This window comes from Colossoma macropomum, unplaced genomic scaffold (assembly GCF_904425465.1).
Source record: "Colossoma macropomum unplaced genomic scaffold, Colossoma_macropomum, whole genome shotgun sequence".
Taxonomy (NCBI): Eukaryota; Metazoa; Chordata; class Actinopteri; order Characiformes; family Serrasalmidae; genus Colossoma; species Colossoma macropomum.
In genome coordinates this window covers 39,272,410-39,286,665 of record NW_023494788.1, presented here as the reverse complement: position 1 = coordinate 39,286,665, position 14,256 = coordinate 39,272,410, and the positions used below count along the sequence as shown (strand labels likewise).

The window sequence follows — 14,256 nt, the reverse complement described above, 5'->3', positions numbered from 1 at the left end:
TATTAATATTGAAAGTGATTCACATAGTGATGGATTTGCTGATGTGTCTGATTATGTTTCTCATGCTAAACTGGGTTTTTAATGTCAGGTGCAGACTGAATACTTTCCTGCTGGTCCGGACGGCTAATTATCACGATCAGTTATTAAAGTAATAAAAGCTACCGATAACAGTCTGTGTAGCCCAGATTAATCTATGTTTGAGGATAATAACTAAACAAATTTGGTGAAAACCGGTTGAGTAATAAGGAAGTTGTGGCTGATTTAATCCTGAGACTCATCGTCTCTCAATACAGGTGAATTTGTTCACAAGCGGATCTTGACCTCTCCAACATGGCGGACGTGCAGACGTATCACCTCAGATAGAAAACATCAGACAACACGGCATCTAGGAATGTTTATCTAGATTAGACACCCTTCAAGTAAAGTGTTTCCATTAAAATCATTATAAGCCACAAAAAGCTATTAGATATCAGTTTTCATTATCAGCCTATGAATTCCATATCAGTGCATTGCTAGTCTCTTTGTGTGTCTGTACGAGTTTGTTTGGGAGAGCAGAAGCTCTCCTCGTTCAGAGTGTGTGGAGGTGAAAGGTGCACAAACACAGCTCTGTGGCTCTTGATTGGTGGGGCGTTTATTCTGCACAGGGTATATGTGCATGTAGGCGACCTTGAATGGAAGCCAGCCAGTGTGAGATGCAGAGGAGACGTTTTTAAAGCCCCTCTAAAAGCAGAGGCTGTGGGGAATCGATTACTCACTGCTTACCCTAAAAGACCTATTAAGCTTTTATTCTCAGGGCCCTGCATTCTTTCACAGATACATCTGATGCGTGTTTGTGTGTTATTTCTTTATTTGTTGGCTGATATCTATCTGCATTTAGTTTATAGTGAATGTTTGGAGTGAGTGGTTGAAGAGTGTGCGCATGTGTATGGGTCATTCTACAGAAACGTCCACTTTTTTAATCTATCCATAGGAGTCACTGGTGTTACTGATCGTCATTGGTGTTACGCATAAGAAAGGTAACACCAGAGACATTTTTAATGAAAAGTGCATTTTACAAAATGGCTGCTACAGAGCATCAAACCACATGTTGTCAATCATAGAATATCCACTAAAATATGGAATTTAATCCATTTGTATTCTATTTTTTCACAGTTACCTCAGAATAAAGTCAGTCACACCAGTGACTTCAGCTAAAAGCTTCATATGAAATCATGAGCTAAATGAGAAAATCTCTGATAACTGAAAGACACAGTGGACTCACCATGTGCTTTTCTTCATAGATCCTCAGAAAATAGGTAAAAGGAAGTCAAGTGATGTCATCGGTGTGACTTTTATATCAAAATAAGAGATTTTTTGTTACACAGTAACACCAGTGACACGACTCCTGAGGACCACAACGTTCATTATATATTTTGTAATATTTATTTGGCATTTGTTTTTTTATGTCATTTAAAGCATATATTTCATAGTCATGTATAGATTATTGTAGTTAAATTGCACAAAAAAAATATTTTTTACCTCAAAATATGGCCTCAGCCCTTTACACATGACTGTGAGGACGAGCTCTTCTGTGGGGCTTGGAATTCTATATGATTGATTTAAAAACCAATATTGCTAAATTGGTGACTCAAGAAGGTGTAATTGTTAAAATAACATTGTTTATTTTAAAATATAAATAAATTGTAAGCCCTAACATGTTTTTTAAGTGTTAAATATCTGTAAACGCTAGGGACACAAAAATGTTTTTTCCATAGAGTGACTCATGTACACAAGTGTTTGCACAAAATTACTGCATAATTCAGTCATTCAGATGTAAACAAAGTCATGCGGAGTGATGTGATGTGCGATGATTCGTTGTAGAGAATCTTATTGCCTCACAGCGGTGGTGATAGGAACCAGGGGTCACAAACATAGCCAATTTACTATCCAGAAGCAGCAGTGAACCTGTATGTCATTTGGGTCTTTATGTGCAATGTTGATAATGATAAACTAGAGGTAAATCTGAAAAAAAATCCTTTTCTTTATGCTCTATTTTGCCTTACAGCGCCCAGCACTGCCTGTTTGCCATGAATTTATTTTTAAAAATGTGTCTAGGCCAGAATCTTGGCGACGTCAAAGCTATCGCAAGGCAACATTTCAAGCATCATGTATGAACGTTCTGTGAGGTAGCTTGTTCCTGTGACCATACCTGTGGTGCAGGACCAGCGTATTTATATCATATGTTGCAGCGATATGAGCCGAGCAGAGCTCTCAGATCATTAGGAACTGGTCAGTTAGCCCTGCCGAAGATACTATGCTGCTCTTAAATGGACCCAGTTGACAGAGAGCATTAGAAGAGGCCCGACACTGGACACCTTAAATCAGCCTGAAAATTCCTGTTTGAGCAGTTTAAACACTGTTAGTGTTTCTAGACCTTTTCCTCTGTAACAGGATTTTTTACATTTTATTTTATTTTATTGTTTAATTTAATTAGATTTTTTTAACCATCCTAATTTGATTTTTAGATTTGTGATTTACTGCTTTAAAACTACTGTTTTGATCATGGTTTAATCGTTTTTAATTTCTATTCTCGTTTATTTATTTATTTCTGTTTTTTTAACAGCTGTATTTTCTCATCTTTTCAGCACTTTGAATGACAGCTGTGTGCCACAGCTGGACCGGGAACTAAGTTTAGCCTTGGATATTTGTCTAGACAAGCCCACTACAACCGCAGTGATTCCACTCCCCCCACCTCCCCACCTCCCACACAACCCTAACCTGCAAACCCCACCTCAACATAACAAAGTTATTATCTTGAGATCACAAGAAAGTTAACTCGTTATCTCAAGATAACAATCCAGAGAATCATAGCAACAGCTGATAGCCTCTCCATACGTCTGTATGTAATACATAAGGGATGTATTATCATTACACTTACATATATGTAATAAATAAGACATAACACCTGTATTGACATTGACAGACTTACACTGAAGTGTCGGCTGTCAAAATAAGTGTGTTGTTACTTGTAACACGTATTCTCTTATAACATGGTTGATACACAGCAGTTCTATCAGCCGTGGTGTTTTCAGCGTTTCTCTTGAGCCGTAACACTTTTCACCTGCTCTCTCTCTCCTTCCTGCTGTTTTCTTCCTCTTTCCACTGTGAGCCAGATCAGAGACAGCGAGTGTGTTTGGACCTCACACCATGCCGCTTTCTCTCTTTAATAAGCCAGGCTAAATCGCTAACTCGCTGTAACCGTCTTTATCAAAGGCTGGGGCCTCCTGCGGAGTCTCTCCAAATAGAGCCTACCCTGTATCCAGCGGCCCAGTCTGGGTCAGTTTATCCTGCCAAAGTCCGGCATTATCCTACAGAACCTACACAAACACACTGATCCAGGATCAGACCTCATGCTGGCACTCGGCTCCAGTGGTGGAGATCAGCAGGGTCTTCTTAAAGTCTTGAGAGAGAGAGAGAAAGAGAGAGAGAGAGAGAGAGGCATAGAGAGAGAGAGAGAGCGAGAGAGAGAGACAGAGAGAGAGACAGAGAGAGAGAGAGACAGAGAGAGATGAAGTCAGGGATGCAGAACGGAAGAATCAGTCAGGAGGAAAGACAGAACAAAAATGAAATATTTGATATCAGCCCACCGCTCTCAGACATGACAGACAGACATATGTGAGAGACGGAGAGAGAGAGGAAGACAGAGTGTATTATGTCTAATGGAAGTGGACTAAGTTGTGGTTGGATAAACATGAAACAACAGCTATATATATATATAAATATATATATATATATATATAGTGTATGTGTGTACACCGATCAGGCATAACATCATGACCACCTCCTTGTTTCTACACTCATTGTCCATTTTATCAGCTCCACTTACTATATAGGTGCACTTTGTAGTTCTACAGTTACAGACTGTAGTCCATCTGTTTCTCTGATACTTTGTTAGCCCCCTTTTACCCTGTTCTTCAGTGGTCAGGACCCCCATGGACCCTCACAGAGCAGGTACTATTTGGGTGGTGGGTCATTCTCAGCCCTGTAGTAACACTGACATGGTGGTGGTGTGTTAGTGTCTGTTGCGCTGGTCTGAGTGGATCAGACACAGCAGTGCTGCTGGAGTTTTTAAACACCTGTTGTGTCTGATCCACTCGTACCAGCGCAAACACACACTAACACCCCACCACCACATCAGTGTTACTGCAGTGCTGAGAATGATCCAGTATTTTCCAATATCCAGTATGATCCAAAATCTTTCAGTTTATCATAGAACTCTGCAGGAATATTTTTCCACACCTCCCAAGTTCAGTCTTAGAGGTTGGTTGCATTTTCTGCTTCTCACAATCCAAATAATCCCAAACACATGCAGTGATGTTGAGATCTGGACTCTGGCGTGGTCAGTTCATTGTTTTGAGAACACCAGCAGCTTCTTTGTTTGATGTACAGATTTTCTTCTTTTGTTGTTTATTTCTTTTTCTCACTAACGGCTTCCGACCGTGCTGAGTCGTCTTCTCACAGTGGAAGGATGGACAGGAACACCTGTGGATGTTTTCAGATCTGAAGAAAGAGTGGAGCTTGATGTTCTCCTGTGTCTCAACTAAGAAAGCTGTTTGTCTGATGGTGGCAGTTTTGGTGTCTACCAGGTTGCAACAGAACAGGTGTAACAGATCAGTATTCAGGAGAGAGATCTGTGATCGAAGCGTGCTGGAGGGTCAGGAGTTATGTGATCTCCCAGAGGATTCTGGGAGATGGAGTCCAGGGAAACCTCTGAGCCATAGGGATGCGTGACAAAGAACTTGTACTTAATAGCCTTTTTAACTGGTAATGAAATAATTGAGGGGTGGTCTCTGACTTTTGCAAAGCACTGTAGCTACATAAAATCTTTGCTGATATAGGCCTACCGTGCAGTACAATTTGGATCAGCACAGTTGCCATAGCAACAGAGTGTGGTCATCCTCCTTTCCGAACAGATCTAATTTCGTTAACCTTCCTTTTAAGGCGTGATGTCATGCGCGGTTTGTGATTTAAGTTGAAACATTTCAGGTTGCTTTCTGTTCCGCGTCTCGAGAGCATCCTGAAAAGTATTAATGTGAGAATTAAATTACTGTTTGAGCTCCAGGGGTGAGAAGCTTTGCTCTTTCTCTCTCCCTCTCTGTGATTTTATTAAATTCTGCATTTCTTACCCTCAGTGCCACTTGCTCTGGGCCTTGCTTGGCGAGGGTTGAGAAGCGGAGCGCGTATGAAGGCGGCTTTGATTGCACCTTCTATACGTTGCAGTTTCTTTCACCGTCGGTGTAACGAGTAACACACTTTAGGGCAAAAATAAATTCAGCATTTTACTGTCAAAACTCCTTTTCGGTTGTTATTTTTCTCTGCAGCTCTCATTAAAGTGGTTTGGAGATTTAGGGCATGCACAGATTTCGATCAGAAGCGTTATGAGCTCCGCTGCGATGTGTGGATTTAGAGCAGCCTGCAGCGAACGTGCTTAACTGAATTAGAAAAATGTTTGAATGTACCTCCATTGATTTTTGGCTCCCACCTGTGCATCTCTGCGTTTTGTTAGATGAAAAGGGAGAAATTTGAATTCAAATTGACGTTAAAATAGCCTCTTTCAAAGCAGATCTCTAGGATTTGCTCTGCATTCAAGCCTCTAAAAACGTTCTCAACAGTGCATATAAGGCAAAAATGGGAGAAGGAATCGAGCAGGCAGTTCACAGACGGAAGAGAATTTGACTGGAAGTGCTCAGTCAACCTTTTCTTAATTAATAAAAGCTCATTATGAACCTTTCAGGCAGGAGGTGAGGGGGTCGTACAGGATATTGGAAATCAGCTTCTCATGCTTAAAAGTTTGCTTTGGAAATAGACTCCAGTCTGTGTAGTCTTACACGTTCACTGAATACTATTATTGGTAGCTGGACTTCACTAGAGCTGCACATTTATTAAAAATTGCTTTTGAACTTTATGTTGGTAACAATCTGGATGGTCCTTTTCTTCTTAGGCTGGAGAACAGGACGTCCATTAGTTCCATAAACCACCTGAAAGGCTCATCAGATCACAGCACACGTTTCCACTGTGCATCGGTCCTTTTCAGAAGAGCTCGAGCCCAGAAAGTCTCCAGCGTTTGTGGTTGTTGTTGTTATTGACGACATATGATGTCCACTATGCATGGGTGTAGTCTTGTATTTGTGAATGGAGTGATAAACTGTGAGTTTGTGAAAGTACTCTTGAGCCCATGCATGCTGGTTTTTAATACAGTGCTGTCTGAGGGATCGAAGGTTGTGGTCATTCAGTTGGCCCCGCCCTTTGCGCACAGAGATTTCTATCATTTCCCTGAATTTTTGATGATATTATGCACCATAGAGGGAGAAATACCTAAAATCCTTGGAATCATTTGTTGAGGAACTTTGGGCCTCTTTCACCAATCTTGAGAAAAGCCCTAAGAAAATTCTACGTTAGATGGTCAAAGTCCTGACCTTAATCCTATAGAAATGTTGTGGAAGGACCTAAAGCAGCAGTTCGTTGGAGGAAGCCCACCAACATAACAGACCTGAAGCTGTTTTGTACGGAGGGGCTAAAACTCCACCGAGCCGATGTGCAGAACTAATCAACAGTTACTGGAAACATTTAGTTGCAGTTATTGCTGCACAAGGGGGTCACACCAGATACTGAAAGCAAAGGTTCACATACTTCTCCTCACAGATATGAAATATTGGATCATTTTCCTCAATAAATAAGTGACCAAGTCTAATATTCTTGTCTCATTTGTTTCATTTGGTTCTCTTTATCTACTATTAGGACTTGTGTGAAAATCTGATGAAGTTTTACCAGAACCGGTTTATGAAGAGCCTGGCCACTTCCTATTTCCCCTGTTATATAAAAATCAGGACTGCTAAACAGCAGAGGGCGTTCGCGAGCAAGTCCTCAATGAATGGGAGTAAATGGAGCTCAACGGCAAAAAACGAAAGTTAAAATAGTTTCTAATCACTGAACCAGAACTTTCCTTTAACTTTAGAAAGTAGAAGGATGTATTTATGTATTTCACTAAAAAAAACAAAGAAAACTCACCTGTATGTTTCCTTTTTTCTATAGTAAACGGGTTTTGGGCAGCAGAACGCTAACATTACTGCTACTGAGTGCTGATTGGTTGGTGAGCGGAGCAGCTGATCAGCTGTTCGCACTCAGAGACGTCGTGAACGTACATGAGGCACCGTTTTAAACTCTTATAACTCGAGTTTAAAAGCTCTTACAAATATAACAGCAGTGTTTAAATGTTTTATGCTGTTTATTCTTTTACATTAAAAATATTTAAGCATTTATAAACTATGATTTTGCTCAAATGCTCCATCTCGCGTTTGAGAAACCCGGAAGACATTACAGAGCGGTAATTCTCCTCTCTGGTTTTAGGTCAAATTTCTGCAGAAATATAGAAAATTCTAAAGGGTTCATAAATGTTCAAGCCCCACAAGAAGTGGGCTTTAAGACGAGATTTCTTCTTAAGAACGGTGGGTGAATCAGGCCCATTGTTCTTAAACTGTTGGATTATTTGCTGGCACATGTTTTGGCAATGTGGTGAGCGTCAATCCATCCTTGCTTAGCAAGGACTAGGCCTGTCGTAGATGCTGTTTTTAACATTTCACAATGTTCCTAGACTTAAGTTGCCACTGCCTTGACTTTTTTGCAGGCATCCATTTGAGAATGAGTGTATATTTACAAAAAACATGAATTTGATGAGGTAAAACATTAATATATCGTCTTCGTACTTTTTTTGGTTTAAATACATGTGAATTTACATATCACTGCTTTCTGTCTTTACCTGCAGTTCATATACTGTCCCAACTTTTTCAGGAATTAAGGTTTGTATATTCCCAGATAAAAATGGTGACTTCCAGCAGCAGCTCTATTTTCAGAAAGGATGAGTCAGTCTCTGATGATGTAATTTGGGCCGACTGTCTCATGTAGGTGACATCATGCTCTGTACGGTGACCGTGTGTGCTGGGTTTTTGTCGTTGCAGGTAAGATGTTTAAGGCGCTGGACCTGTCACTCATAGTGGAGTTCATGCTGATGTTCTATAAGGACAAGCCCATTGACTGGCTGCTGGACCACATCATGTGGGTGAAGGTGTGCAACCCAGAGAAGGATGCGGTATGTTCTCTCTCTCTCTTACACGGACGCACACTCTCTGTCTCTCGCTCTCTCCCTGTCCTCACTGAGTCACTCTTTTGCTGAATTATTCTCATGATCATTAGTCATTATTAGGCATAATGTTATAATTACTGGAGTCTAGACTGATTTCTCATTATAGTCACTCTCTATCACGTCTCTCACTGTCTTACTCGCTGTAACCTTGGACTTCCACTTACTGACCACTTTATGAGCTCCACCTACCTTACAGGGCACTGTATCCTATATGTGACAAAAGTATGTGGACACCTTACACCTAAATGAGTGGGTTGGACATCTCATTCCAAAACCATGGGTGTTAATATGGAAATTCCTCTGCCCCTTTGTGGCTACAACAGCCTCTACTAAAGGTTTTTGGCAAGATTTTGGAGTGTGTTTGTGGGAATTTATGCCCATCCAGTCAAAAGAGCATTTGTGAGGCCAGGCACTGATGTTGGTCGAGAAGGCCTGGCTCACAGTCTATGTTCTAATTCATCCCAAAGGTGTCCAGTGGGGTCAAAGTCAGGGCTGTATGCAGAAAACTGGATTTCCATCACACCAGACTCATCAAACCGTCTTTATGGACCTCGCTTTGTGTGTAAGGGCACAGTCACGCTGGAACAGGAAAGAGCCTGCCCTAAACTCGTGCCTTGAAGTTAGAAGCATATAATTGTCTAATATGTGTTTGTATGCTGTGGCATTACTTTACCCATCACTGGAACTAGCACAAACCCTGAAAGAACAGCACAAGGGGGTCACACAAACAGCCCCAGATAATTATCCCTCCTCCACCAAACTCCACTGTTGGCGTAAGGCATTCCAGGAGGTAGCAGGTGGTGGGGTTGGTTGTCACGTCTGTGACGGGAATGGTTGGCACAGGTCCATTTGGACTCAATTTAGGACAGTTTTGGAGGACAGTGTTTTTGTTTTTGTGTATAAATTTGGATTTCTGGAGATGATTTTGACAACACGATTACTTAGATTAAATGATGTTTAATAAAATTAATTGAAAATGTCAGTTTCTTTCAGAAACTTCTTTTTCTTTGCTCTTTGATGAGAAGTAAACTTTGGCGTAGTCATTCTTCATAGACATAAGTTATGGCGATTGTGACAACCGACCCCACTATGGCTCTCACCAGAGTTTGGAGGGTTACTTTTACAGTGTATTCTGGTACAGATTACTGGTTACCTGTTAAAAATGTAACTGTAACCTAATGCAGAGGATTACAGTGTTAAGGTAATGTAATCAGATTACTTTACATTACTTCTGTTTTTAAAGTCATACCATTAAATAAAAACAAAAGAAAATCAACTTTTTCTGCAAAAAATTAATTTAACACAAGGCAAACAGGAGAACTGCTCTGTTTTATGAAACAGAATGATTATAGGTGACCTAAATCACAGTCACTGATCACTAAATCACAGACACTGATCTCTAAATCACAGACACCGATCTCTAAATCACAGTCACTGATCACTAAATCACAGACACTGATCTCTAAATCAGACACTGATCTCTAAATCACAGTCACTGATCACAGTCACAATCACAGTCATTGATCTCTGATCTCTAAATCACAGACACTGATCTCTAAATCACAGTCACTGATCACTAAATCACAGACACTGATCTCTAAATCACAGACACTGATCTCTAAATCACAGTCACTGATCACTAAATCACAGTCACTGATCACAGTCACAATCACAGTCATGATCTCTGATCTCTAAATCACAGACACTGATCTCTAAATCACAGTCACTGATCACTAAATCACAGACACTGATCACTAAATCACAGACACTGATCTCTAAATCACAGACACTGATCTCTAAATCACAGTCACTGATCACAGTCACAATCACAGTCATTGATCTCTGATCTCTAAATCACAGACACTGATCTCTAAATCACAGTCACTGATCACTAAATCACAGACACTGATCTCTAAATCACAGACACCGATCTCTAAATCACAGTCACTGATCACTAAATCACAGACACTGATCTCTAAATCAGACACTGATCTCTAAATCACAGACACTGATCTCTAAATCACAGACACTGATCTCTAAGTCACAGACACTGATCTCTAAATCACAGACACTGATCCCAGTCACAATCACAGTCATTGATCTCTGATCTCTAAATCACAGTCACTGATCTCTAAATCACAGACACTGATCTCTAAATCACAGACACTGATCTCTAAATCACAGTCACTGATCTCTTTAGCAAAACAGCCAAATCTAAGTGGAGCAATACAGTGAAATATTTCAAGCATAAGGAAAACAAATTTGCACTGTATAATTTGGGTTTAGACCCAAAAAGGGAACGAATTCAGAAAACAAGGTGAAGCTTCCCAGGAAAACATCTGAGTGATTTAAACTTGAGGCTGCGCTTTCTGTTCACGTTTGGGAGATATTAATGTTAAGGGTTCACTTCAGCATTAAATGATAGCTGGTTAACATTTGCAGAAGTTTGATTTAAAGCCAGTAAACAGTAAAACGCTGCAGATCTCAGTTCTGTCACTCATAATAAATGAAATACTTATTAAGAATTCTATAGATTGGCTGAAGAAAACACTGTGAGCTGCTGCTGGGAAGGAGGATTCTTCAGAAAACTCTCCAGGCAGCAAAATGACAGACCCTTCAGATATACAAGACCATGGGGCATATTAATCATTCAAACAGCGATTTTCAACAAAAGAGATGGGATGCAGTTACAATGAGTGCGCACTCAATAATCCGATCATAATCAGATTTCTGCAGTTATCCGATTATTCAAATGATCATGAAAACACCATACTCCGATCTAGAAATCCGATTAAGAAATCTGATACAGAGAGCTGGATTTTAGCTCAGTAATCCGATTTCTCAGTGCACATAAACTCATACTCCGATTTCTATCGGATTTCTCAGTCTGCGCGAGATCAGGCGGTGGATGTCGCGAGACGCAGCAAAACAGTTTGGGAGTGGCGCTGAAACCAAACATGAAATGAGGGATTTGAATATTCTTCATCTTCTAGATGATGTTTGTTGATATTTTGAGGTAAAGCAGCGCGAAGCTGCGGCATGAAGTTTGAGTTCTATGTTACGTTTACGTCACGTCTTCTTCTGTGAGTTTATCGGCTGGATCTGATTACTGTCTGACTCATGTAGACTGATTACTTAAGTGCACGTAAACATGTTGATCGGATTACTGACAAAATCAGATTTTCTACAGTTATCAGATTATTGAGCGCATGTGAACACACTCAATGTAATCATGCAATCTGATGGCTGTCTTTTTTTCCTTTTTTGATCTACGTCTGATTACGTACCGATGTTACATGTATTCCATTACTATCCAACCCTGGTTGGCACAAATGCATCTGTTTAAAATCTAATATTTCATTGTACCAGTGAAGTCACTACATAATCTTTCAATTATGTTGATTTTGGGGAGAACAGAGTGAAAAATGACAGCGTTCCTCTATAGATAGCAACCGCTGGTGTAGTGCCCGGTCGCCATGGTTGCACAGCAGGTGCAGGTGTTTAGCTTTCTCATTCAAGCGTGTTGAGGTGCTTGACAGCTCTGTGCGGGCGGTAATTTGACAAGATGTAGTTGCAGGCTTTGTGCGCGTCAGAGGAGGTGTGGAGGAGATGCGCTACAGCAGCGTTTTGGAAGACAACACCTGTACAGATTAATAATTTAGTAACACATTTAGAAATGAATCTGTTTATCAGATTGTTGCTGCTGCGCTCCTGTAGAGATCCTGTAGAGACAGTGGGTTTTTTTTTCCTTTTGTTTATTTATTTATTTATTTTTACAGAAACACTGCGACAGGCAGAAGGCGAACCTGCGGATCCGCTTCAAGCCCTCGCTCTTCCAGCATGTGGGAACACACTCGTCTCTCGCTGGAAAGATCCAGAAGCTCAAGGTGTGTTTATGTGTGTTTGTGTGCTTGTTTTAGGATACTTTCAGGACAAAATGGCCCGATAGATACATGGATATGAAACATATGGTGCTGTGTGAAAGTCAGAGACCCCCTTCATTCACTTAAATTCCAGTCAAAAGCGCAATTGAAAGCAATTGAATGGAGTTTTGGAACAACTGAAGTTGAACAACTGGTGGGGAGGACATACGTAAAACCCCTCCAGTCTAACACACTATACACTATACTCCAATCTCCTGTTTCCCATGACAATGTTTGGCCTGAATGGTCTTGTAAAAATTTGTTCAAAGATAATTGGAGTCCAACAGAGAGACCTGGGCTCCCTGTGGGAGAAACAAGTGGCTCAGAAAGCGAAAGGAATTATCAGTCAGTCGGATCATATTTTGTCCAGCGAGTTCACTGTAATGTCGTCAGGTTGGCGCCCCTCACAACAATTCACTGCTCCAAGTCTTTTATTCCTCCTGCCGTCAAGCTACTAAACGTGAACACTAGTCTTTTTAAATGATGGTTATAGCTATTCGTTGTCTCCTTGCATTGACTCCTTATTTATCTATGTATGTGGACTTGTTGTCTCTGACATATATAACTATGTATTTATATATCCCTGTTGTCGAAAGAAAACCTCGTATCTCCATTTTTGACGTTTTTCAGTTTTTGACATGATTTGAAAATACCTGTTGCTCTTTACATTGTGTGTAAATTTCATGATGAATGGAACAAAAGAAACGTCCCAAAATGACTTGGAAAAAACTCTGGTTCCATTGACTTACATTAAAAGTAAAGTATGTTTTTTCCTTCTCCTGTAAAGTTACTATTTTGGAGATACAAGGTTTTCTTCCAACAACAGCGATGTATGTATTTGATGTTTTAGCTTCATGCAGAAGCCGTCCAAGTTCTCCAGCTCGAGTTCTTAGAGTTCTCTACTCTCTCAGTCACACACTTTTCTCATACCACCACCATACCTTGAAGGCACAATCAAAACCCACAAAGTACAAGTTATTCTTATTTCAGAGTCAGGAAAAACAAAAAAACCTACATTAAACAGAAAAATACTCAGAAACCTCAACAACTGAATCGATTTTCCAGTATTCAGTCTGCACCTTTTGATGTTATTACAGCTTCCGTTTCGCTGTTGTCGGAGCAAAACCTCGTATCTTTACAGGAGAAGGACAAAAACTACTTTACTTTTAATGTAAGTCAATGGAACCAGACTTTATTCCAAGTCATTTTGGGTCATTAAAGAGAGATAGGCATTTTCAAATTATGCCAAAAACTGAAAAACGATAAAAACTAGGCTACGAGGTTTTCTTCAGACAGCAGCGACATATTTGAGGAGATATTTTCCCACACCTCCCTGCAATTTGGAAAGACTTACAGCAAATTTTAAAAATAATACAAAACAATTCAAGAAATCCTGATCATAATTTATACAATATATTGAGCTGATTTATCTTTTCAGACACCAAAAACAGTTTAAAACCCATACATATAATTTGATAGCTGTCCAATAATCCAATAATCCTGTAATCCCTGTTTATTGTTTTAAATGCTCTTGTTTATCTGTCCTGTCTTGTCCAGTTTGTCCACTGTCGAAATGTTTTCTTTTTTTTCTCCCTTCTTCTTCTTTACATTTACATTACATTTACAGCATTTAGCAGACGCTCTTATCCAGAGCGACTTACAAAAAGTGCTTTGTCTATCTAGAGAAAGTATCTTTGCTAGTTATAAACAGGTTAGAGAGAAAGCCTGAGCTCAGATCCTGCTAGAAACAAAAGCCCATGTTGATAAAGAGAGAAAAGAAACAGAGTTAAACACAGTGCAGTACAGTACTTTTCAGTAAGTGCAGTACAATACATTACAATAAACACTTAACTCAGTGCTCACTTAAGTGCTGTATGAAGAGACGTGTCTTCAGTCTGCGTTTGATGACAGCGAGAGACAGCCAGTGGGAGTTCGGACAGCCAGTGGGAGTTCATTCCTCCACCTGGGCGCCGAGACAGAGGAAAGTCTTGATGCTTGTCTTCCACGCATCTTGAAGGATGGCGGGTCAAGCTGAGCTGTACTCGAAGCTCGAAGGGCTTCTGCCTTGTCTCTCAGCTATCTCTGTCTTTCCTTTCATTTAAAGGGGTGGGCTGGGGGGCTACGGTGGGAGGAGGAGTGACTGTGGTGGAGGGG

The 14,256-nt window shown here is 40.3% G+C and overlaps 1 protein-coding gene across 2 annotated transcripts in view; it reads left to right on the top strand.

The window, feature by feature from the left end:
* The window catches only part of mgat4b (alpha-1,3-mannosyl-glycoprotein 4-beta-N-acetylglucosaminyltransferase B), a 232,561-nt gene that overhangs the window by 190,196 nt on the left and 28,109 nt on the right, over positions 1–14,256 (top strand). For both annotated transcript variants that reach the window (XM_036569309.1, XM_036569310.1), the window contains exons 9-10: positions 7,995–8,125; positions 11,959–12,066. In XM_036569309.1, the coding sequence (XP_036425202.1) occupies positions 7,995–8,125; positions 11,959–12,066 (239 nt within the window). The remainder of the gene's footprint in view (positions 1–7,994; positions 8,126–11,958; positions 12,067–14,256) is intronic.